This window comes from Rhincodon typus, chromosome 15 (genome assembly GCF_021869965.1).
Source record: "Rhincodon typus isolate 14 chromosome 15, sRhiTyp1.1, whole genome shotgun sequence".
In the NCBI taxonomy this organism is placed as follows: domain Eukaryota; kingdom Metazoa; phylum Chordata; class Chondrichthyes; order Orectolobiformes; family Rhincodontidae; genus Rhincodon; species Rhincodon typus.
The window spans coordinates 10,854,584-10,881,439 of NC_063346.1; the positions used below are offsets into that span (position 1 = coordinate 10,854,584).

The 26,856-nt window shown below is 43.1% G+C and overlaps 1 protein-coding gene across 1 annotated transcript in view; it reads left to right on the plus strand.

The window, feature by feature from the left end:
* Window positions 1–26,856, plus strand: part of si:dkey-234i14.6 — a 115,978-nt gene that overhangs the window by 43,778 nt on the left and 45,344 nt on the right. The window contains exon 2 of the mRNA XM_048605799.1: window positions 6,078–6,254. Coding sequence (XP_048461756.1) covers window positions 6,078–6,254 — 177 coding nt within the window. The remainder of the gene's footprint in view (window positions 1–6,077; window positions 6,255–26,856) is intronic.

A 26,856-nucleotide genomic window follows, 5' to 3' on the forward strand; every position in this document is an offset into this window, starting at 1 on the left:
CTCCCTTGTCCGCTCCACACTCCCCTCCAGCCCCACCACACCCGGCACTTTTCCCTGCAACCGCAGGAAGTGCTACATCTGCCCCTACACCTCCCCCCTCACCCCCATCCCAGGCCCCAAGAAGACTTTCCACATCAAGCAGATGTTCACCTGCACATCTGCTAACGTGGTATACTGTATCCGCTGTTCCCGTTGTGGCCTCCTGTACATCGGGGAAACCAAGCGGCGGCTTGGGGACCGCTTTGCAGAACACCTACGCTCGGTCCGCAATAAACAACTGCACCTCCCAGTCGCGAACCATTTCAACTCCCCCTCCCATTCCTCAGACGACATGTCCATCCTGGGCCTCCTGCAGTGCCACAACGATGCCACCCGAAGGTTGCAGGAACAGCACCTCATATTCCGCTTGGAAACCCAATGGTATCAATGTGGATTTCACAAGCTTCAAAATCTCCCCTCCCCCTACCGCATCCCAAAACCAGTCCAGCTTGTCCCTGCCTCCCTAACCTGTCCTTCCTCCCACCTATCCCCTCTTCCCACCTCAAGCCCCACCCCCTTGACCTGTCTGTCCTCCCTGGGCTGACCTATCAACTCCCCGCCTCTTTGAACTGTCTGTCTCCTCTCCACCTATCTTCTCCTCTATCCATCTTCTATCCGCCTCCCCCTCTCCCTATTTATTTCTGAATCCCCTTCCCCTCCCCCATTTCTGAAGAAGGGTCTCGGCCCGAAACGTCAGCCTTCCTGTTCCTCTGATGCTGCTTGGCCTGCTGTGTTCATCCAGCCCTGCACCTTGTTATCTCAGATTCTCCAGCATCTGCAGTTCCTACCATCTCTAATATATTTGTAAAACTACTTGTGAAAAATAACAACATTTAAGACTCCAATACTTTTGTTGGTCAGTTTTTCACATCTGACTGCCCCACCCTGTTTAGAATCATTGTCATTATTTCAGCATGTTTTAAACACTGTTCCTTAGTGACATTCCCTTTTCCTGTGTCAGAGGTTTGTGGATTTAAGTGTCAAACCGGAGACCTGAGGGCAAAATGCCGTCCCTACTACCTACCATGAGGGTTCACCTCCGCCATCCTGTCAGCAGTCTACATACCACCATGTGAAGGTATGTAGAATGTCCTGGAGGAGATTTACATCGCCACAAGACACTAGAGACAAAATTCCACGAGGCTCTGTTCATCCTGACCGGTGACTTCAACCAAGCCAACCTCAAGCGAGTGATGCCAAAGTACCACCAACACATGCCCTGCCCTACCAGGGGACCGAAAATTCTGGACCATTGCTACACAACAATCACAGAAACCTGCCGCTCCATCCCCTGCCGACAGTTCAGGAAATCGGATCACCGCGCCGTGTTCCTCCTCCCTGCTTACCAACAGAAGCTGAAACAGGAGAAACCTTTTGCGAAAAGAAGTACAGTGCTGGTCCGAGGCAGTGGAAGACGATCTCTGGGACTGTTTGGAATTGGTGGACTGGACTGTGTTCAAATATTCAATGGAAAACCTAGACGAGTATCCCACCACTGTCACTGACTTCATGAGCGAATGTACGGAGGACTGTGTACCAAAGAAGTCAACCCAAGTGTTCCCCAACCAAAAAACCTTGAATGAACCAGGAAATCCACTCCTTACTGAAGACCAGACGTGCAGCATTCAAGTCGGGTGACCCAGACCAAAACAGAAAATCCAGATATGGCAAAGCCATCAGGGAGGCCAAGAGACAGCACCAGACCAAATTAGAGGCTCAGACCTACCAAACAGACTCTCGCCGTCTGTGGCAAGGCCTAACCAACATTATGGAATACAAAATGAAGCAGAACAAGATAGTGGACAATGACCCATCCCTCCCTGATGCTGTCAGTTGTTTCTATGCTCTGTTTGAGCAGAATACAAGCAGCGTGGTCATGTCTGCCCTGACAACTCTGGATACATCTGTTCTCTCCGTCACTCACTGCTTCAGAAGTCAGATCAGTTCTTCCTGGGAGCCACCCCAAGAAAAGCGATGGGTCTGGACGGTGTCCCCGGCCAAGCACTCTGATCCTGTGTGGACCAACTGGTGGAGGTATTCACTGACATCTTCAGCCTCTCCCTGCTACAAGCCGAAGTCCCCACCTGCTTCAAGATGACCACCATCATCCCCGTACCTAAGAAAACACATGCAATGTGCCTTTAATGACTACCGCCCCAATAGCTTTGACTTCAATAATCATGAAGTGCTTCGAGAGGCTGGTCATGGACTACATCAGCTCCAGTCTCCAAGCCCAGTTCAATCCCCGACAGTTTGCCTACCGACGTAACAGGTCCACGAGGATGTCATATCCCTCATGCTGCACTCATCCCTGGAACATCTGGACAACAAAGATACCTACATCAGACTCCTGCTCGTTGACTACAGCTCTGCCTTCAACACTGATCTCAGTTCCATTCTCCAACTGGATCCTCAGCTTTCTGACTCTGAAGAAGGGTAATACCCAAAATGTTGACTGCTCCTTTCCTCCAGATGCTGCCTGGCTTGCTGTGTTCTTCCAGCCTCCTGTTTGACTACCTTGGGTGGAGACTGTTTGGGTGCACTATGACTTTTGTGTATCAGTGAAAGTGAGATTTGTTGTTGAACATAATGGTTTTGAAGGGGTTGAAGTTCACGTTATATTGGATCCATTCATTCTACTGATATTTCACACAGTCTGATGGGCCAGAGAAAGTGTTCTACCCCAGCTTTCAAAGAGAGCAGACATATCTATACCAGCTCATTACTGTCTTGGCCATTATGCCTGAGCAAATATTGTTGTTCTTTTCACCATACTGCAATAAACCAGGTTGTTATCGAAAACATTGACTCTTCTGTGAATAAGTCAATGTTGGCATATCTCTACTGATTAATAACTAGACAGGCCCAAGACAGAAGGATAGCTGACAGCAAGCTACCTGAAACAACCTGTACCCATTCACATACTGGTAGAGGCAGCAAATATCTCTGTGTACTAGGAGTGGTCATCGGGGAAGGTATCACAGACTATGTTGTGGACAACATCATAAAATAGAGGGCTGTTGAAATTCACTCTTTGAGTATGTTTATAGTAGATTGGTAGATTTCTGATACCAGTGCCATGCAAAGTTATGGCGATTGGGGTGGGTAAAAGGCATCAAAGTTTTTGATCTTGCATGCTTGATGGGCTGAATGGTCAACTCCTGTTGCTGTGTTCCCAATACAGGAAATCTGGGACACCATTTTCTTATTTCAATTGGGTGACCTTTGGTCATATTTCCTGAATTAGCAAAGATGTTTGCAGTGTATACATGTTTGCACAGACATGAGCTGGATTCAGGAATCAGCAGATAGTAGCACACACTCTCTGTTCTCGCCTGTATGACTGTATGTTTATGTTTTAACAGTAATGTTCTAGCAAGTCTGAAAATAAAGACCAAACCTCCCAATAGAATATATTTTGAAACTTGTACGTTGCACTAATTAATTGTTGCCATCATTCCTGCCACTAACTTTTTTTTTGTTTCGTCTTCCTGCTTCTTGTATCTCCTCTTCATTTCAAATGGGAGAAAATGTGTTTAGTTCTTTTTATAATCCATCTTTATCTCCTGCCAAGGTTAGGAAATCTGCCCACCCCACTGTGGGAACCTGAGAAATTTTAGTCAGATTTTTTGTGGGCAAAATTATTGTTGGAAATGTTAGTTTCCAGAACCTACTTTATCAGTAACTTACTGGCAAAGAAAGTTGTTTCTCTCCTCAAATGTGCTGAACCACTGAGAACTAGATTCAGCTGGATAAATAAATATGTGAGAAGGGCACAGCTGAGATTCAGAATTGTCAGCCTGGCTGATTAACAACTTGTGTTTCTGACCAAGCAGGATGGCCACATAAGATTTAAATAATTGGTCCATTCATTAGGTTACCAAAACTATTTATTTATAGAGGAAGAACAACCCTGTAGCCCTGATCAGTAAATTTACCTCTGGCAACATTGCTTTAATTGAGCATTTGTCCTATTACTGATTTTGATCTTGTGTTCAAAATAGTGGCAGTATTTGCTTACAGAACAATGCTAATATATTTGAGTTGTGCCAAATGATTAAATTCTGAGTAATTTATGTAAATTCCTCACTGACTTTTACGTTATTGTTGCAACTAAACTCATTAATTGCTCAAAAAAAAATGAATTATTGGGGAAGAAAAGATGGATGTTATTTTTTATGGACCTTCACAATTTATTAGGGAGGCAGTGGCCTAGTGGAATCGTTGCTGGACTGCTAATCTAGATCACCAAATAATGTTCTGGCGACCGGGATTCGAATCCTGCCATGGCAGATGGTGGAGTTTGAATTCAATTTTTAAAAAAAAAAAATGCCTGGAATTAAGAATCTAACCGTGAATCTATTGTTGATTTGTCAGAAAAACCCATCTGGTTTAATGCCCTTTTTAGGGAAGGAAATTGCCATCCTTACCTGGTCTGGCCTGTATGTGACTCCAGACCCACAGCAATGTGGTTGACTCTAAACTGCCCTCTGGGCAATTAGGGATGGGCAATAAATGCCGCCTGGTCAATGACTCTCTCATCCCATGAATGCTGAATTTTAAAAAAAAAAGTTCAATGAGCCTCCAGACTATTCATTAAATTTGAAACTCAAGGAATTGAGGTCAACTCTTTTTTTTTAACCTGATTTGAGTGGCAGAAGACATTAGAAATAATGAGAATGTGCTTAAAAGACAGTCTAAATTGGACACAAGATACTGGACCTCATATTGAGATTTAGGGCTCTTGTGCAGTAGTAGTGTCCCTACCTCTGATCCAGGAGGCCTCTGTGTTCAAGCCTCACTTGCTCCCACTAATATGTAATAACATTTTTGAACAGGTTACTTTTTTTTGTCCATAATTGATCTAAAACAAAACAAACTGATTCCCCTAAGATTTTTTTTTAAAAAGAAACCATATTCTTGGATCAGTGGGTAAAATTGTTATTTCCCCCAAAAAAGTCAGATTGCACCTAAACAAAATGGTTATTTTTATATTGAGTGGCTTTTGTTTTTGACCAGAATGTTCAGCTTTCTCTTGTGTACAGAGATTTTTAAGCAAAACCATTTTAATGTACTTCCCTTTCAAAAGATAAGAGTGTCCCTTGGGGTGGGGAGAAATTGATTTCCAAACTGAGTAGCAAAATTACAGATATGCTTTATAAATAGAGAATTTTCCTGCACCGCATTTAGCTAATCTCTTTTGCCTTGCTGAAGTCTCATTCTTCCTCTGCACTGTGTGGAAAACCTGCTTTCACTGAAAATATTTTGCCCTTATTTCCCCCGTTCCACCTTTGTCAAACTAGATAGACATACGCAAATCTTTCAGTTTGTCTTTTCTATAGTAACCTTGGGATAACCCAAAGTGCTTTTCAAGCAATGGAGCGCTTTGCAATCAAATCACTGATGTGTAGGGAAGTGACATCCAATTTTGACACAGCAAGCTTCCAGAAACATCCATGTGATAATGCCAACATGATCTGCTATTTTTATTGATGTTGGCTGAGGAGTAAATATTGACCAGGGAGTGCACTGTCCAAAAGGCTTTGACTTCGTCTTTTGACTTTATCTTTTGTGAAAGGTGAAGGGAATTTTACAAAAAGTGTTTTAGACGAAAGAGCTCGGGTACCAGATTCACAGAACAGGCGTGTCTGAATTGAAACCTCATCTCCTTCTCCAAGTCCTGCTCTACATTGGATGATAACCCTTAATAAATGATGATGTTGAACTTATCTGATTACTGCCTTCCTTTTTTGTATCCGCAGCAAATGCTGACAATTTTAATAATATATGCCAACTGGCATGGTTACCATGGAGATTTGGATCCAAGTTTGACCTTCTGTTTCCAGAGACTGCGGTGAAATCTGATGATTTTAATTTCTTTTGACAGCTGACTGGATCAAAGGCCTTTCCACAGCTTCTTAATAAGCGACTGAATTGACATACTTTCATCCTATTGATTTTTTTTGTTTGGTGGTAAATATGTAAGTAACATCTGTTTTGTTTCTCCTTGTCCTCCTTCCCCAACCACCTTCATCTAGTTCACCGAGGAATACCTGAAGAAGATTCCAACATGTGAGCTGCCCCGTGTGATTGTGGTTTGTGATGGTTCCTGTGGTGGTTCAAGTTCTGTACTTGGAGTCAGCTCAGACTACATTGTGGAGTCCTGCAATGCTTATGGTGCTAATGCAGCCATAGAGAGAGCAGACCAGCGACAGGTATGGAATAATTTCCTGGTGATTTTTAGTTTTTCCTCTTGTTGTTTCAGCAAGTTCACAATGGCTTCTTTCACTCTACTGTCCTGGTACACAGCTAAAGACTGCACCCCTTCTCAGAGACACCACGACATTTTTTTGTTTTGGTTTCTGTCTGATGTACTGGACCTCCCATGTAATTGCTCACTGTACCAGGAGATGCAGGGATAACTGTAGGGCTCTTATGGAACAGTGGTAATGTCCCTACCTCTGGGTCAAGAGGTCTGGGTTCAAGACCTAATAAGTTGATTTCGGAGCATCCACTGATTTTGAAGTGTGAGGGTTCCATAGACTGGAGAAAGTGAAGAGGCCACTTGCAAGTGAGTAGCTTGAGGTCTCATCTTCTCATGCATGCTCGGCAAAGCAACATTGAAATGACTCGTACCCCACCCTGGTTCACTTGATCTGCTTCCCCTGTGAATAGATAGAAGCTGCCAACTACACACACACCAACAAGCTGTGATTCTTTTTCTAAATCGCTTTAGTGTAATGTCCCAAGCTAACACTGAGTACTGTAATCAGCTTGGTCAAAAGAAGCAATATTAAAAGGATCGAGTGGAAGAAATAAGTCACGCATAGTTCTCTGTCACACCCATGTGACTGTGTTCACCTCTCCTGCCCAAACACATCTGCATTCCACCTCCTTCCCCTATTATGATCATATTTTTCTTTTTATCCCCCCCTCACTCCTCATCATCCTCCCTCACATCTTTTTATTTTTTATTCCTTTGTGGGATGTGGGTATCGCTGACTGGTCAGCATTTGTTGCCTGTCCCTGGTTGCCCTTCAGAAGGTGGTGGTGAACTGCTGCAGCCCTCCAGCTGTGGGTTGACCCACAATGCTATTAGGGAGGGAATTCCAGGATTTTGACCCAGTGACAGTGAAGGAACGGTGATATATTTCCAAGTCAGGATGGTGAGTGACTTGGAGGTGGTGGTGTTCCTATGTATCTGCTGCCCTTGTCCTTCTAGATGGAAGTGGTCGTGGGTGTGGAAGGTGCTGTCTGAGGATCTTTGGTGAATTTCCACCGTGCATCTTGTAGGTAGTACACACTGCTACTGCTGAGCATTGGTGGTGGAGGGAGTGGATGCTTGTAGATGTAGTGCCAATAAAGCGGGCTGCTTTGTCCTGGATGGTGTCAAGCTTCTTGTGTGTTGTTGTGGCTGCAGCCATCCAGGCAAGTGGGGAGTATTCTATCACGCTCCTGACTTGTGCCTTGTAGGTGGTATGACCGGCTTTGAGGAGACAGGAGGTGAGTTACTTGCCGCAGTATTCCCAGCTTCTGGCCTGCTCTTGTAGCCGTTGTGTTTATGTGGTGAGTCCAGTTGAGTTTCTGGTCAATAGTAACCCCCAGGATGTTGATAGTGGGGGATTCAGTAATGGTAACACCATTGAATGTCAAGGGGTGGTGGTTAGATTGTCTCTTATTGGTGATGGTCATAGCCTGGCATTTGTGTGGCACGAATATCGCTTGCCACCTGTCAGCCCAAGCCTGGATATTGTCCAGATCGTGTTGCATTTGAAGATGGACTGCTTCAGTATCTGGAGTCACGAATGGTGCTGAACATTGTGCAATCGTCGGCGAACATCCCCACTTCAATGTGATTTTCAATATAACATAGTAAACCAACAAATACAAATATAACTTTCCTCTTATTTCTGAGATGGCTCTTCCCCTTTAAGAAAAACTGGAACTCATCAGCTTGTTCTGGGAAACAAATTTTAATTATATTAATGATATTGGCAGCCTGTGTCTCTTCACCTGGATTTACACAGGCTGTTACTGCATTCTTAAATTCTATTTAAACCAATTAGTAAACTCCTTTCATTTCTTCAATCTCTGAAGGTGGGAGGGCATGTTAGTAAGATGGTGGAAAAGGCGTATGGGACACTTGCCTATATCAATCAAGGCATAACTTCCACAGTCAGCTTTTGTAATTTATGTTGGAGTTGTACAGAGCTTTGAGACCACATCTGGGGTACTGTGTGCAGTTCTGGTCGCCACCTTACAGGAAGGATGTGTTTGCACGGTAGAGGGTACAGAAAAAGATTCACCAGGATGCTGCCTGGGAAGGAAGGTTTGGATAGGCTTGGGTTGTTTTTATTCAAGCAGAGAAGACCGCATGGCGATCTGACTTGAGGTGAAAAATGATGAAGAGGGGCATGGACAGAATGGGTAAGGAGCAGCTGTTCTCCTATAGTTGAAGGCTTAGTCTTGGGACACCGGGTTCAGGGTGAGGTGTAGGTGGTTTAGGGGGAATGTGAGTAAAAGCCTTTCCACCTGGAGGGTGGTGATAGCTTGGAATGTGCTGCCTGGGAGGGTGATGACGGTGAGTCGCCTCACAGCCTTGAGAGAGGACTTGGATGAGCACTTGGCATTCCATTTCAAGTCTGTGGGCCAAGTGTTGGCAAATGAACCACTGCATTTCAAATAAAAAGCCCCTTATGTCATTTTTTTTTTTAAATCTTTCACCTCATCCCTTTTAAAATTAAAAAAAAAAAAAAAAAAATGCCCCTGACTTTGAAATCCCCTATTTTAGGGAAAGGACACACGGTGGCACAGTGGTTAGCACTGCTGCCTCACAGCGCCAGGGACCTGGGTTCGATTCCGGCCTCTGGCAACTGTCTGTGTGGAGTTTGTACGTTCTCCCCGTGTCTGTGTGGGTTTCCTCCCAGGTATCCCGGTTTCCCCTCTCAGCACAAAGATGTGCAGGCTGGGTGGATTGGCCATGCTAAATTGCCCGTAGTGTCCAGGGATGTGTAGATGTGTAGGTTAAAGGGGGGGATGGGTCTAGGTGGGATGCTCTGAGGGTCGGTGTGGATTTGTTGGGCCGAAGGGCCTGTTTCCACACTGTAGGGATTCTATGATTCTACGACACCTGCCATTCACTTTATCTTTTGTTTTGAAATTTGAACTTAATTACTGACTTGTTGCCTAAAAGTTAGTCCAAACTACAAATTGTACATAACATATGAAATAAAACTATAACCTAGTGTATATAACAGGAGGAACTACCCTTCAGGTGAGGGACACCCCAAAGAAAGTCTATTGGAGCATTATGAATTAGTTGGTTCAAAAATTGCTACAGTATTGCCAATACAGAGCCATGTCTATCGCAGGTTGTGAATATTGGGTCAAGTTTTATGTGCCTTTGCAGAGGAAGATAAATTGCATGTGAAAGAGAGTAGAAAGACAGATGAATTAAAGCAGGAGAGTAGGGTGTAATGAAGCAGCGAGTAAGTCAGCAATATTTTGTTATTTCAATGTGTCAGTTTAAATTACACCCTACAATACTTTGTGACATATCTTCCCTTCCCTACCGCCTTCTCAATATCCCATCGATCAGTAAGTTGTGGGTATGATTTTGGCTGACTGGTCAAATGTGGTGACAGTTTCCTTAGAATGCATGTTTCCTTTAGATAAAGTGGGGGAAATTCTGTTGGGTTTTCCAAAGATCCACATTTGCCACCTCTTATTGAGAGGCATTGGATCAGCTTTCCATACACTGAAAGCTAGTGTATCAATCGTAGCACTTTTGAGCTCTCCACTACCTCTCTGCAATAGCACCTTGGCTGGTATTCTGGTTTGAACCAATAATTAATTCCAGCTAAGTTTGAAGAGCAAAGACATGATGTCACTCCCTGCTACAAGTTCCATCTCCTTGCAACCAGTTCCACTCCGAATCTGCCCTTTCCAACATCTGTTGGCCATTTAATCTGCCTGAACCTGATTAGTCACAGCCTTGGAGTCCTCACGAACCATGCACTGACTTTCCAATCTAACATTGCACCAAAGGGTTTTTGCGTTTTAGTTCTATAAAGAGCAAGAGAATAACTAGGAAATGAGCAGGACCCATGAGGGAACATGGGAGTAAATGTGTATGTGGGCTCAGTCCTCAATGAACGTTGTGTTGGTCTTCACAATGGGGAAAAAAACAACACTGATATCACCAGGACCAAGACACTTCGGAGAGAGAGGAAAAATAGCTGGATTAGCAGACTTAAACATAGATAAATCTGCAGGCCAGGATGAGATGTATCCCAGGCTTTTAAGGCAGTTGATATTAGGGGCTTTGCAGCAATTTTTAAAACCAATTTCTGGCCATAAGTGAGGTGTTGGTAGATTGATGGGGACAGCAAACATTGTCCTGCTACTTTTTTTTTTAAATAAAGGAAAGGTAGACCAAGAAGTTACAGGCCAGTTGGTCTAACTTCAATATTGAGGAAGTTTTTCGAACTAATTCTGATACGCAGAGCACATATGTTTGGAGAGGCGTGGATTAATCAAGTTAACGAGCATGGATTTGCTAAGGGAAGTCTGTGTTTGACAAATTGGATCATTTAGTTTTTTTCACTAAGTAATCCATTTGCTGTTGTCTATTTAGACTTTAGCATTTAAAGAAGGTTCTCCATAGCAGCTGGCCAAAAAGAATCCAAAATTGCCTGAGGTAGGGTGATAATAGATGGATGCTTCTGTGACTGGAAGTCTGTTTGCAGTGTGGTTCCACAGGGCTTGGTGCTGGGATTGTTTGTGGTGTGCATTATGGTTTGAAATTAAATGTCAGCGATATGATCAAAATGTCAGTGGATGACACAAATTGGTAGGGTGGTAAATGATGAGGAAGATAGCCATAAACTGCAGGAGGGTATCAACAAACTGGTCAAGCTTGCAGAACACTGGCAAATGGAATTCAACTCCAGATTGAGATCTAATGCACTTGGGGAGGGCCATAGAAGCAAGGGATTACACAATGGCTAATAGGACCCTCAACAGGACTGAAGTTCAGCAGGGCTTTGGGGTGCATATCCAGAGATCATTGAAAGTAGCAGCACCGGTAGATAAGGTGTTTAAGAAGGTATATGGAATATTTGCATTTGTTAGCCAAGGCATAGAATACAAGAGCAAGGAGGTTTATTGCTGGAACTGTTAAAAAGCACTGGTTAGTCCACAACTCGAATACTCTGTGCCGTTCTGGTGGTTACATTTATAGGAAGGATGTAATTGCATTAGAGAAGGAGATTTACCAGGATAGTGGCCTGGGCTGAAGGGTCTGAGCTACGGTTGAAGATTAGATAGGCTGGGGTTGTTTTGCTTGGAGTAGCAAAGGTTCAGGAGGAACAGAAGAAATACTGATAGAGGTGTATGATTTGAGGAGCATTGATTAGGTAGTCAGGAAGACATTATTTTTCATTTGAGGAGTCAATGACCAGAGAACAGGTGGCTTTGTTTTTAAGAGGTAGAAAGCTAAGAGACAAGTGTTTTTTTACTCGGGTTGGTAGGAGTCTGGAAGTTACTGCCTGAAAAGGTGATTGAGTCAGAAGCTGTTGTAACTTTGAAGCAAGATTTAGATATCCCTTGTGTTGTCACTGCTTCCAAGGCTATGGCCAAAAGCTGGAAATTTAGATTATTGTAGTTAGATCTTTGATGTGGACATGATGGCATGGGCATCCACCTCTTGTACTGTAAATCTTGCGAGTCTAGACTGGAAAGTCTGGGATTTTTTTAAACTGGAAGTGTAGGAGGTTGAGGGGTGACATTATTGTGGCGTAGATAAGGTGAATGATAAGGGTCTCTTCCCTAGGGCAGGGGAGTGCAGAACTAGAGGGCTTATTTTAGGGGGAGAGGAGAAAGATTTAAAAGAGACATGAGGCTGAGACACGCATGCAACACACGCCATACACCACACACTGTGTGTTAAATGAACTGCCAGAGACAGTGGTGCATGCAAGTACAATGGCAGCTTTCAGAAGACAGTTGGATAAGTACATAAACAGGAAAGGTTTGGAGGGATGCGGGCCACTCCCAGGCAGGTGGGACCAGTTTGTTTGGAAATATGGTTGGTGTGGACTGGTTGGATCCCCAAAGGGTCTGTTTCATAGAGACATAGGGTAACACAGCACAGAAACAGACCCTTTGGTCCAACTTGTCCATGCTGACCAGGTTTCCCCAAACTAAACTCGTCCCATTTGCCTGTGTTTGGTCCATATCGCTCTAAACCATTCATAATCATGTAGCTGTCCAAATGTCTTAAATCCATGCTGTATGACTCTCTCTGACTCTAAATTTCAACACTACCTCAAACTTAAAAACCAGGTGAGTGAGAACTTAAATTCCCTTCCTCTTTTAAATTTCTTCCGGCCCAAAAACAATCACCTTTTTCCTTCCTCACATCGCTCCATTCTTCTATTCTAAGCTCTTGTGAAATGCTCCTTGGTGTTAGCTGGCATGTCTTCAGTTGCTGACCTCTGGTGTTGTCAGAAACTGCTTCTTCGCAGTAGCCGAACCTCAATCCAAAAAAACTGAACCAGAAATCCCCAGTTGAGACACTGCAGTTTTGAGGGGAATGCTAGCCAACATTTCTGACAGCGCATTGTTCTACTAGCACTGTGCTGAAGCATTCCTTCACCTCATATCCTCCAGTCCTCCTGCAGGGCTTGAAACCACAGTCTTCTGACCCAGAGATTAATGGTACCAACACAAACAAATGTTTGGCAGACTTTTCCTTGTGCAGCTACATGTTTCAAAAAAAACAAATTGACACAGATCGCATTTTAAGGGTTACTTTTCTTTTTTGTTTTTAAATGTGTTTCCTTCTAAGCATCTTATTGTCTATTGTTAGTTGTTCTGGGAAAGTGAATGTGGGATTTGTTGGAGGGGGAGATACTGGCAATGGCTTGAAACATTCTAAGTTAGTGGCTTGCCAGGTCACTTTGGAAAGCATTTGGAGTCAAAAAAAAACATTTAAAGTATGGACTATGATGTTGACCCAAACAAATAGAACCACAGGCTTCTGATCCTGAGGATTACAATGAGCAAGTTGAATTCACATGACATTTCAGCTGTCTTGGTCATTTCCTTGGATTAGTTGAGGGTGACGTTTCTGTGCCAATTGCACTCATAAATTGCAAATAATGCTGCCTTTCTCCAAAGTTTTTAAATATATATCCCCATCAAGGCTTGGATCTTTGAAACAAACTGCCTGCAAGGCTTTGAAGATGAACTTTAGAATGTTTGCAGTAACACAACAGGTTTCCCAGGACTCTGGCATGTGGATCCCACTGATCATTTAGTTTCCTCACATCAAAGGTGCTTCATGCATGGTTGGAAGGTATAGAATTGCTGCTTGTTGAGGTTTGGACCAGAGTCCAGTTGGAATTGATTGGGCTGTCAACTGAAATCTATGTGGGACCATGTTTGGAATGGTTCTTTCCCACCCAGCATTAGGCTGCACATCTGGTTTTATGATGTCCATGTCTGCTATCTCTCTCCATCGCCACTTGCCAAATCTGCCTGTGTTTGACATCCAGCCTAGTGTAGTATGCAAACTGCACCTTCCCTAGGTTAAACGCTGGGAAAACCAAAGACACTATCTTTAATTCATGTAAAAATCCCCTGTCTCTGTTCCTATTCTCTCAGCCTGGTCAGCGTTGCTAATTGAAGCTGGATGTTTGCAAACCTTAACATATTATTAAAGGACATGGGAGTAGGAAAGGGCTGGAGCATGGCAGTGATTTGTAATGCTCATTTGGAGAGCTGGGGCAGACATGATCAACCAAATGACTTTCTTCTGCATGATAATACTGCTGTGATTCAGCTCATTTTTGAGCCTGCTCAACCATTCAATAATATCATGGTTGATGTATTTATGATCTCAATCCCACTTTCCCATCTCCCCTCCGACCTTGAGTTCCTTTTCTAACTCAATATTGAATAAATTCAGTGACCCTGCCTCCGCTACTTTTCTATGGGTAAAGAACTTCACAGATTAACTGTCTTAACTGAGTTTTGGACCCATACTCACTTTGCCACAAAGACCACCTACTCATTATACCTCAGTAACAATGAGCTGTTCTCTCCCAGCCTCAATCATCTGTCCAATCTCGGACTTGTTTATCTCCAAACTCGATGACACTATTAGCAATGGAACAGGATATTCTCGCTCTCCAAAAACTTCAGCCTGCACAAAACTCTGCTGCTAGTATTCTGTGCCACATCCCTGGGCTTTAGTAACCCCATTTTAATGCTGTTCCTTTTGGTTTCAATTCAGTAATTACCTATTCTGATTCTACTAATCATCTTTGGCAGAATTTAAATGTTAAAAAGCACAAAATATGCAACAGCAAACTGATACTTATTTGATTTCCATATAATGCTAACCTGCATTTATATGGCTTGATATGTAAAATTGTTCTTCAATTTCATGACATTTTGTACACTTCAGAATCTCACCATGGGGAGTCATTGGTTATCTTAAATAACTAATCCTAAACTATTAGATGAATAGCAACAATGCATGTTTAGCATCTTTTAAAGATTTCTGCAAGAAGAATAGGTACTGATCAGTCATTTGGAAAAGAGTTAAAAGATTGAATGCTTTAAAATTGAGGACAGTGCTAGCCAGAACAGATTTGATCATAAGAAACTGGAACAGAATAGACTGTACAGCCCTTTGAATGGCAGAGTAGACTCAATAGGATTATGGCTGATCTGATATTCCTTGCATCCTCACAGATTTGGTGAGCATTCTGGAGACTGGGGCCAAAATATCTCAAGATTGGGCCCAGAATTAACGTTTTGAGGCATTTAAATGTAACAGTTTTGGAGAGTCGGGTAAAGACTGAGCGGTTTAGCAAAGAAATTCCAGAGCTTGAAGCTTCTGTCAATGAGGGCATAGCTGCCCAAATAGAACAACTAAAATCTGGAATAGAGGAGGCAGAATTGAAGGTAACTGCATTCAGTAGTCGGTTGGGAGGAAGTTAGAGCTGGGAGGGGTGAGGCCAGTTGGGGATTTGAAAACCAGGCTGACTTTGTAAATTAGGGCATGGCCTGACAAGGATCTGGGTCAGTGCATAGGGGTGAGTGGGACTGATGCAAGATAGGATAGGTTTCATGGGACTTTGGGTGACTTCCGGTTTTGGTGTAAGATGGGAGGCTGACCAGGAAACATTGGAGTAGCCAAGTCTAAAGGTAACCAAGGCACAGTTAAGGGTATTCAAGGAATTTAACTTGAATGGTGCATAAACTCTTGTAGTGCAGTGGTAGTTTCCCTACCTCTTGAGCCAGGAGGCTTGAGTTCAAGTCCACCTGTTCTGGAAGTGTGTCATGACATCTCCGGACAGGCTGATTCCAAAAAAATGTTGGTGCCTAAGGACACTTGTGGTACAATGGTAATGTCTCGGGCTGTGAGCCAGGAGGCCTGTGCTGAAGACCCACCTGCCACCAAACGTTTCTAATGACATCTCTGAACAGATTGATTTAATAAGGCCTCAATAGTACATAGTTTAACCTGTTCACATCAAATTCCCTGCGTTTGACGTTTTCACAAAGATAAAGTCTTCACAGTAGCTCTCTGCCAAATGTTAACTGAGGTGGAATAGCAACACACTCTGCAAAATTGATAAGTTTGCAGGTTTTGAACTGTTTTGAGGTTTGCTAAATCATCTGCAAAGGCTGATTATTATTCTCTTTGCAGCATTTGATTTGAACGATTTAACAAAAGACACTCTCCACGAGGCAGCATTTGTCTGACGTGGGTTCAAGTTGACTTGTCTGTGATGAATACAGACCAATGATTAACCAATCATTAAACAAACTAGAAAGGTCTCTTCCATGTTTTGTCACTGAATTACAAACAGCTTTCAGTGAGATTTTCGTCAGTGAATTTGTCTGTTTTTCATCTCTGGCCAACAAAGAGACTTGACATCTCCGCTTGTGTGTCAGCGCAGCCTTCAGCTATCTGAAGAAAATTCTTTTGATGTTAAAGATCTTAAACCCGATACCAAGCACTGGTACTATATGCATCGGACACATGGGAAACATGCAACAGATCCCTTCAGAAATATCACCAGTGATGCCGCTGCAAAATCCTGTAAATTCAAATGCACTGTCCCCTTCCTAGCCAACGTCCCCAGTATTGAGACACTGATTATGGTCAGTTAGCTGTGAAGAGTGAGCCACATTGTCCATCTGTGTGTCTGTGAGGAGGGAGTGTGGTGGGGAATGAGGAGAGACAAGAGACAACCCACACCAAGGACATCCTCAAAGTCTTCCCAAAAGTTGAAATATCCCATTCATTAAAACTCTTGCCAAGTCTGCATAAAATGGAGAAGCATCTGGAGAATTGACTTAAACTTGTTGCCCAGGAGAGATTAGAGTATTTAAAAACCTGCTGTAACTATTGGATAGCTATTAAACTGAACCCCTGTTTCACAACTGACTGTACAACCCCTAAATAAATGTCCCTGGCCTTGGTTGTTCAGGGTCCATGACTTCCTAAGGGCTGATAAACCAGAGTGGAAAGAAATGGGCTATTGGAAACATGATGGCTCAGTGGTTAGCACTGCTGTCTCACAGTACCAGGGGCACGGGTTCAATCTCACTCTCTGGCAACTGTCTGTGTGGAGTTTGTACATTCTCCCCGTGTCTGCATGGGTTTCCTCCCACAGTCCAAAGATGTGCAGGCTATGTGGATTGGCCATGTTAAATTGCACGTAGTGTTCAGGGATGTGTAAATTAGGTGGGTTTATAGGGGGCGGAATGCTCCAAGGGTCAGTGTGAACTTGTTGGGTTGAAGGGCCTGTTTCCACACTGTAAGGATTCTGTGATCTATGACATGATAAAAGTTGCTGGAAATCACCAGTAGGTCAGGCACCATCCATGAAGAGAGAACCAGCTAATGTTTCAAATCTATTTATCAGAGCAAGAAAGGAGATATGATGGACCCAGCATCCCTAGCCCTCACCCAAACACAAACTGCATAACCACTGGGCTGACCACTGTAAGCACTAAATCATTTACTGCCATCTTGCTCACTTCTCACATCCGCATCCCACTACCATCCGAGTGCCATGCTGGCCTGACCTATTTCCTCTTTCACAGGAGCTGTCAGAGTGCACTGTTAAACATTTAAATCATAAAACCCATCCCACTAACTGCTTCTAAGAGGGACGTGGATTTCACAGATTTTATTTTTTGCTGTTGGTTTCATAGATACTCTGACAAGTTCATAACAGGAGGCCCTTGTCAAGGAATCTCCAACTGTAGAATGCATTTAAAAATTGTTCGTTGACCAGGGTTCATCTGAATAATTCTATGAGCCCCTCAGTATATTTTGCCTTGCATGTAACTACAAATCCTAACTTCTACATCCCATTAACCTGATTTGGCAAAAGTTGAGCTCTTGGTGGGAGTGGGGGAAACTGGATGTTTCATTGGCTGGACTGTTCTGTGTTCCAGATTGGAGCTACAAAGTTTAAAGTTTTGTTATTACTGAATGGACATGGATAAGAACAGGTTGACCCATCATTGGAAGTTCAGTTGTTTTCCAGTCTTCTCTATTAATTTGATCTGTACTTGACTTGATTTTGAAGTGAGGCTCATCCATGAAGCTGGTGGCCATTTCAAATGTATTAGTGCTGAAGAAATTAGAAATGGAGAAATCCAACTTTTTTAATTTGCGTGTTATTGCATTCATGTCTCTTGAACCAGTCTCCCTGGTGATGCTTTTATCTTCGTCTTACAAGGCTGAGTAGCAGCAGATGAAATATAGTTTGTGCATTCAAGGGCCCAGCTCCATTGTCTTCCCAATCTAGCTAACTGGCAGGTGAGCTATTTCATCGCTGTGTGAAAAAAAAAATTGCAAGTATGAATTAAAGCAAGAGATGAGAATTCCTTGGCACTGAATCTGTTTCCTGGTTTTAATGTCTTTACATTAAAAAATGGTAATTTCTGTGTAGATGGTGTTGTTTATTCCACATGTGTCTCCTGAAGTTCACCTCAATCTGTGGTCAGGTGATCACTGCAGCCATTTTAGGTTCATGTTTTAAAGTGATGAGCAAATGAAGCAAGCATGGTGTGAGAGGGAAAGATCCCTACTGCTTAGTGAGTAGTTATGGTATGGAATGCACTGTCTGGAAATATGGTTGAGCCAATTCAGTTAAGGCATTCAAGAGGGCATTGGACGCTTACTTGGATAGAAATAATGTGCATATATATAGGGAAAAGGCAGGAGATTGACTCTAGGTACCAGAATCACTGTAGGTACAATAGCCTGAATGACCTTCTGTGCAGTGAGAAAATGATTTTTATCATTTACTCTAATCTCTCTAGCTGCTGCATGAACCTCTGAGGTCTGTGCACAGGGTGGTTGAAGAAATCGGAAATGAATGCAGTTGCTCCGCTTAGGGAGAATGTTGATCGCAGCTCACTTGTAATGCTATAGGAGGTTTGTGAAATAATGAAGTTTAATTCTGAATAAAATTTTAAGACCCTGGATAAATTAGATAAATAATTACATCCAAGAGATTTATTTAGTGTAAACAAGTGACTACTTAATAGAGTTTTCTATCTTTAATAAGACATGATATAAATGCAAATCTTTTATAGGTCCGGAATTTGCTGGAATAAGGCACACCTGTGATATTCCAAGATGGACTAATTCTTGTACACTTCAACTGAAAATATTTTGTATGAGTTGCTAACAGTGTGATGAGAGCAGCAACACATCTGACCCATTTTTTTCTAATCGATCTGTTCAGAGATTTGAACCCAGGTCTCAATTTAGGGGTAGGGATACTGCCACGTGTGCCACAAGAGAACCCCTTAGCAAAACATCTGAAAGCTTGGTAATAATGGGACCAACAGTGTACCTGCTTAATCAAGAAGCTTTAAGGATTGATAGATTAACATAGGAAGGAAGACAAATATAAGCTAGGTAGAAAGAGAAATAAGGGGGAAATACAGTTTTTGGTTTAAGTGAAGGGGGTCAAAGGAAGCTTTTATTCAATTTGTATTTTTTTTTAACAGTTTAAAACCATCCTCAATCTTGCAGAAATTGGATGTCTCCCTTAAAATTATACATTTTCTAGCTGGAAGAAGTTGATTGGCAGTCATTGAAGTTTGTAACTCATTAAAAAGGTATTTGGGCTTTTATTTAGTGGAATTTGTGCTCTTTAAAAGGCAATTAGTAGACTAATGCAGCATCTTAATGAATCTGTGTTTGGGTAGTAAGATGCGATCAACATCTTTTGAGTGAACAACAATTGACTTTATTAAACATAACTAGAGAAATTCTTAATCAACTTGTTCAGACATATTATGAAACACCACTGCAGGTGGAACTCTAAACTGGGGCTTTTAACCCAGTGTTAGGGCCACTACTATGCTGCCACAAGAGCCTCAAACATAATTGTATCCAGAAGGTGGATGTGAGGACATTTTGCTTGGAGCCTTGTTGAGTCTGGCAGTTCGAGATGATCAGATGTTGCTACGACATAGCTTCTTGGTCGGTAGCTTTAAAAGAAGTCACGGTAATAGGGAAAGTCAGTCAGTTGTGTGTGATAGCACTTCCAGATATAAAAGAAGCAAAAAATAATACACAGCTCCAATTGCACACGCTCAGTTGCTATACTACAGTAAAGAGAGTTACACCTTTTCCTGTTGCAGGATTGAGGGCAAGCTACCATTATTCTCAGAGCCACTGGTGGATTTCTGTAAATATGTCAACAGCTTGTTCATTCACAGAATATCTCTCCCTTGTTACAAGTTGTGGCTGATTTTTGTGCCTTAATAACAGCTTAAATGCTATTACTGGTCCAGATTTTACTGAGTATTTCTGTTTAGTGATGTGCACTTGTTGAATTTTCTGCGTAGTGGCCTCTTGGAGAAAAGTATGACATGGGGAAAGACTTGCTTGAGAGAGGAATGCCGTTGAAAGAGAAATTATAAATTAAGCACAAAATTTAGGCTGACTCTACAATGCAGGAGCCACAATGTTGCATTTTAACACTTGCTATGACTTTGGACTATTCCAAAAGTTCCTCTCCAACTCATGATGTATGTTTTGAACAGTTATTAGCAGGACCGAATTTGTCCCTAGTAAGGTTAATGTAACAATAGCAAGGTCGTCTGCTCTTTTACTGATGCCTTTTGAGACATAAGTATTGACCACGACGAAAGCAATTTTTTCTGCACTTCTTTGAATTATCCCTCTGCTATTTCTTGCCTACCTTGCACTTCTATTTGGGGATCAGTGGGGGTAAGTTGTTGGAGGGGATTCTGAAGGGTAGGATATACATGCATTTGGAGAGGCAAGGACTGATGAGTGTGGGAAATTGTATCTTTCAAACTTGATTTAGTTTCTTGAAGTAATCAAAGATTGAGGCAGAGCAGCAGACATTGTTTACTTGGACTTTAGTAGAGTCTTTGACAAGGTTTCGCATGGTCGACTGATTAGTAAAGTTGGATCACGTGAGATTCAGGGGAGCCTGCCAATTGCATACAAAATTAGCAACGATAGAAGACAGAGTGGTGGTAGAGGGTTGTTTTGCAGACTGGAAGTCTGTGACCAGTGATGTTTTGCTGGGTCTGCTGTTGTTTGTCATTTATGTGAACGATTTGGATGAGAATTTAGGAGGCATGGTTAGTAAGTTTGCAGATGACACCAAAATTGATGTAATAGACAGTGAAGAGGGTTATCTAAGATTACAAAAGGATCTTGATTGATTGGGACGATGGGCTGAGGAATGGCAGATGGAGTTTAATTTGGATAAATGTGAGGTATTGCATTTTGGTAAAGTGAACAAGGGCAGGACTTGTACATTTAATGGCAGGGCCCTGGGTAGCGTTGTGGAATAGATACTTGGGGCTTCAAGTACTTAGTTCTTTAAAAGTTGCAAACAGCTAAACAGAATGGTTAAGAAGGCATTTGGTATGCTTGCCTTCATTGCTCAGACCATTGAGTATAGGAGTTGGGATGTCATGCTGAGGTTGTACAAGACATTGGTGAGGCCTGTTCTGGAGTACTGAGAGAAGTTCTGGTCGCCCTGTTATAGGAAGTGTATTATTAAATTAGGGTGCAGATTCAGCACTGAGTTGAGGAAGAACCCCTTCACTGAAAGGGTTGTGAATCTGTGGAATTCCCATCCAGTAAAGTAGTTGAGGCTACCTCATTGAATATCTTTACCTAAAAAACAGATTTTTGAACAGTAAAGGAATTAAGAATTGTGGTGAACGAACGGGTAAGATTAGCCATGATCCTGTTGAATGACAGAGCAGGCTCAAGAGGCAGTACTCGTGCTCCGACTTGTTATTTTTTTTAAAGGAATTAGCACAATATTTCCAGAACTGGAGTGTTTTGAGTTATAAGGAGAGGCTGGAACTGTTTTTACTAGAGAGTAAGAGGTTGAGGGGTGACCTTGTAGAGGTTTATAAAATCATGAGGTACACAGGTAAGGTGAATGGCAGGTGTCTCTGTCCTAGGGTAGGGGAGTTCAGAACTAAAAGGTTGAGAGGAGAAAGATCTAAAAGGTATCTGAAGGGCAATGCTTTCAGACGCTGGTTGTATGTGGCATGAGCTGCCAGAGGAAGTGGTAGATTCAGGTACAGTTACAGCATTTAAAAGACATTTTGAGCAGGCCCATGAATAGGAAAGTTTGAGGGATATGGGCCAAATGCGAGCAAGTGGGACTAGTTTGAGAAACCTGTTTGGCATAGACAAGTTGGACCGAAGGGTCTGTTTCTGTGCTATATGAGTCTGATTTGATGCTGCTAAAAGCTATGTTGTAGTTGAACATTACTATTTATTGAAGATTATCTTTCAGCTGTGTAGATGACAAGATTGTGCACGAGGCTTCTACTGAGAACCATTTCCCAGGAGTACTGGTTGTCATATGATCTTTTATCACTTGTGCAGACTATACAGTTAATAGTTAATATTAATCAATGAGTAATACTGTGCTGCTTGTCAACTTGCATCCTGTGTAAAAGTATCAGGAGTTGAAATAACAGCCTTTTGTCTGAAAGATTGCCCATGGATCCATTGTATTGTTCAATGAAGGAGGAGTGCACACATTCAAAAGCAGGAGGTCTAAACTCTGCAGCTTACCTGGTTCATTTCAATTCTTTCATGCCTCCCACCCCTTTGGAATTGGATTGAGAAGCTAATAATTGTCCATTATAACAGACAAATTGCTGGCAAAACTTAGCAGATCTGATAGCGTCTGTGGGAGGAAGCAGAATCGATATTTTTAAGTATGGTGACTTTTTGTCATCTAAAGTGTCACCAGACTTGATGTTAACTCTGGTTTCTCTTCACGCCTGATGCTGTCAGACCTGAGTATCTCCAGCAATTTGTTTCTGTTTCAGATCTCCAGGGTCTGCTGTTCTTTTGTTTTATATAACAATTCCATCTGTAAGGATAAGACCCATTTTTTCTTCAAACTATGAGGCTAAACATACGTAGAGTCATAGAGTAATACAGCATAGAAACAGGCCCTTTGGCCCCAACTGGTCCATGGTGCCCTCTCAGCTAGTTCCAGTTGCCTGTGTTTGGACCATATCCCTCTAAACCCTTATCGTCCATGTATCTAACCAAATGTTTTTTTAAATGTTGCTATTGCACCTAACTCGACCATTTTCTCCAGCAGCCCATTCCACATACGTACCACACTCTGCCTGAAGAAGTTGTACCTCAGGTCCTTCTTAAATCTATCCTCTCTCACCTTAAAACCGTGTCGTCTAGTTTTCAATTCTCGTCTCTGGGAAAAAGACTATATGCGTTCATCCTATCCATGCCCTTCATGGGATATACAAATGGAAAAAATGCAGGAAGCAGCTGTACTTGGAATGTTGCTGTCCCTTAGGCTTACAGGAGTGTTAAATGAGTTTGGCATGTAGAATTTCTGCAGGACATGTCAACCTGCGGGAGGAGATGATTCATCTTTGGACAAAACTGCAAGAAACTAAATTTGCGTATTTTGCCTAAAAACTCCAAGATGCTTCACTGGGACTTTGAGATGATGAAAGGTGCTCCTAGGGTTAAAAAAAAAAGTTCTGAGTGCTGATTTGGTAAGGTTACTAGTTTTCTTTTTTTTTCAATAGTCTGTTTGGGAATTCAGAACAGTGGGAATGGATGTGAGGGCAGTTGCATGCTCCTCCTGTAGAATGTGGGAGGTAAGGGTCACCACTAATGTCCCCACTGACTTCATCTGTGGGAAGTGCACCCAACTCCAGCTCCTCGGAAACCGCGTTAGGGAACTGGAGCTGGATGAACTTCGGATCATTCCGGAGACTGAGGGGGTAATTGAGAGGAGTTGCAGGGAGGTAGTCACACCTCGGGTACAGGAAAAAGGTAGATGGGTTACAGTCAGGGGACGGAAAGGGAACAGGCAGACAGTGCAGGAATCCCCTGTGGCCATTCCCCTCAAAAACAAGTATACCGTTTTGGAAACTGTTGGGAACGACTTACCACAGGTAAGCCATGGGGTACAGGTCTCTGGCACAGAGTCTGTCCCTGTTGCTCAGAAGGGAAGGGTGGAGAGGAGGAGACATTAGTCATTGGGGACTCCATAGTTAGGGGGACAGAAAGGAGATTCTATGGGAACGAGAGAGACTCACAGTTGGTGTGTTGCCTCCCAGGTGCCAGGGTCCGTGATGTCTCGGATCGTGTTTTCAGGATCCTTAAGGGGGAGGGGGAGCAGCCCCAAGTCGTGGTCCACATAGGTACCAACGACATAGGTAGGAAAAGAGATGGGGATGTAAAGCAGAAATTCAAGGAGCTAGGGTGGAAGCTTAGAGCTAGAACAAACAGTTCTTATCTCTGGTTTGTTACCCGTGCCACGTGCTAGCGAGGCGAGGAATAGAGAGAGAAAACAGTTGAACACGTGGCTACAGGGATGGTGCAAGAGGGAGGGATTCAGATACCTGGATAATTGGGGCTCATTCTGGGGTAGGTGGGACCTCTACACCTGAACCAGAGGGGTACCAATATCCTGGGGGGGAAATTTGCTAATGCTCTTCAGGAGGGTTTAAACTAATTCAGCAGGGGAATGGGAACCTGAATTGTAGCTCCAGTGTACAGGAGGTTGCGAGCAGTGAGGTCATGAATAAGCTTTCAAGGTCGCAGGAGTGTACCGGCAGGCAGGAAGGTGGTTTGAAGTGTGTCCACTTCAATGCCAGGAGCATCCGGAATAAGGTGGGTGAACTTGTAGCATGGGTTGGTGCCTGGGACTTCGATGTTGTGGCCATTTCGGAGACATGGATAGAGCAGGGACAGGAATGGTTGTTGCAGGTTCCGGGGTTTAGATGTTTCAGTAAGATCAGGGAAGGTGGTAAAAGAGGGGGAGGTGTGGCATTGTTAGTCAAGGACAGTATTATGGTGGCAGAAAGGACGTTTGATGAGGACTTGTCTACTGAGGTAGTATGGGCTGAGGTTAGAACCAGGAAAGGAGAGGTCACCCTGTTGGGAGTTTTCTATAGGCCTCTGAAAAGTTCCAGAGATGTAGAGGAAAAGATTGCAAAGATGATGCTGGATAGGAGTGAAAGTAACAGGGTAGTTGTTATGGGGGACTTTAACTTTCCAAATATTGACTGGAAACGCTATAATTCCAGTACTTTAGATGGGTCAGTTTTTGTCCAATGTGTGCAGGGGGGTTTCCTGACACAGTATATAGATAGGCCAACAAGAGGCGAGGCCACATTGGATTTGGTACTGGGTAATGAACCAGGCCAGGTGTTAGATTTGGAGGTAGGTGAGCACTTTGGTGATAGTGACCACAATTCAGTTACGTTTACTTTAGCGATGGAAAGGGATAGGTGTATACCGCAGGCCAAGAGTTGTAGCTGGGGGAAAGGCAATTATGAGGCGATTAGGCAAGATTTAGGATGCATAGGATGGAGAAGGAAACTGCAGGGGCTGGGCACAATTGAAATGTGGAGCTTGTTCAAGGAACAGCTACTGCGTGTCCTTGAAGTATGTACCTGTCAGGCAGGGAGGAAGTGGTCGAGCGAGGGAACCGTGGTTTACTAAAGAAGTTGAATCTCTTGTGAAGAGGAAGAAGGAGGCTTATGTAGCGATGAGGCGTGAAGGCTCAGTTAGGGCGCTTGAGAGTTACAAGTTAGCCAGGAAGGACCTAAAGAGAGCTAAGAAGAGCCAGGAGGGGACATGAGAAGTCTTTAGCAGGTAAGATCAAGGAAAACCCTAAAGCTTTCTATAGGTATGTCAGGAATAAAAGACTGACTAGAGTAAGATTAGGGCCAGTCAAGGACAGTAGTGGGAAGTTGTGCGTGGAGTCCGAAGAGATAAGAGAGGCGCTAAATGAATATTTTTCGTCAGTATTCACACAGGAAAAAGACAATGTTGTCGAGGAGAATACTGAGATACAGGCTATTAGACTAGACGGGATTGAGGTTCATAAGGAGGAGGTGTTAGCAATTCTGGAAGGTGTGAAAATAGATAAGTCCCCTGGGCCGGATGGGATTTATCCTAGGATTCTCTGGGAAGCTAGAGGAGATTGCAGAACCTTTGGCTTTGATCTTTATGTCATCATTGTCTGCAGGAATAGTGCCAGAAGACTGGAGACTAGCAAATGTTGTCCCCTTGTTCAAGAAGGGGAGTAGAGACAACCCTGGTAATTATAGACCAGTGAGCCTTACTTCGGTTGTGGGTAAAGTGTTGGAAAGAATTATAAGAGATATGATTTATAATCATCTAGAAAGGAATAATTTGATTAGGGATAGTCAACACGGTTTTGTGAAGGGTAGGTTGTGCCTCACAAACCTTAGAGTTCTTTGAGAAGGTGACCAAACAGGTGGACGAGGGTAAAGCGGTTGATGTGGTGTATATGGATTTCAGTAAAGCGTTTGATAAGGTTCCCCATGGTAGGCTATTGCAGAAAATACAGAGGCATGGGATTGAGGGTGATTTAGCGGTTTGGATCAGAAATTGGCTAGCTGTAAGAAGACAGGGTGGTGTTTGATGGGAAATGTTCATCCTGGAGTTCAGTTACTCGTGGTGTACCTCAGGGATCTGTTTTGGGGCCACTGCTGTTTGTCATTTTTATAAATGACCTGGATGAGAGCGTAGAAGGATGGGTTAGTAAATTTGCAGATGACACCAAAGTCAGTGGAGTTGTGGATAGTGCGGAAGGATGTTGCAGGTTACAGAGGGACATAGATAAGCTGCAGAGCTGGGCTGAGAGGTGGCAAATGGAGTTTAATGCGGAAAAGTGTGAGGTGATTCACTTTGGAAGGAGTAACAGGAATACAGAGTACTGGGCTAATGGTAAGATTCTTGGTGGTGTGGATGAGCAGAGAGATCTCAGTGTCCATGTGCATAGATCACTGAAAGTTGCCACCCAGGTTGATAGCGTTGTTAAGAAGGCGTATGGTGTGTTAGGTTTTATTGGTAGAGGGATTGAATTTCAGAGCCATGAGGTCATGTTGCAGCTGTACAAAACTCTGGTGCGGCCGCACTTGGAGTATTGTGTACAGTGCTGGTCGCCGCATTATAGGAAGGATGTGGAAGCATTGGAAAGGGTACAGAGGAGATTTACCAGGGTGTTGCCTGGTATGGAGGGAAAATCTTATGAGGAAAGGCTGAGGGACTTGAGGCTGTTTTCGTTAGAGAGAAGAAGGTTAAGAGGTGACTTAATAGAGACATACAAGATGATCAGAGGATTAGATAGGGTGGACAGTGGGAGCCTTTTTCCTCGGATGGTGATGGCTAGCACGAGGGGACATAGCTTTAAATTGAGGAGTGATAGATATAGGACAGATGTCAGAAGTAGG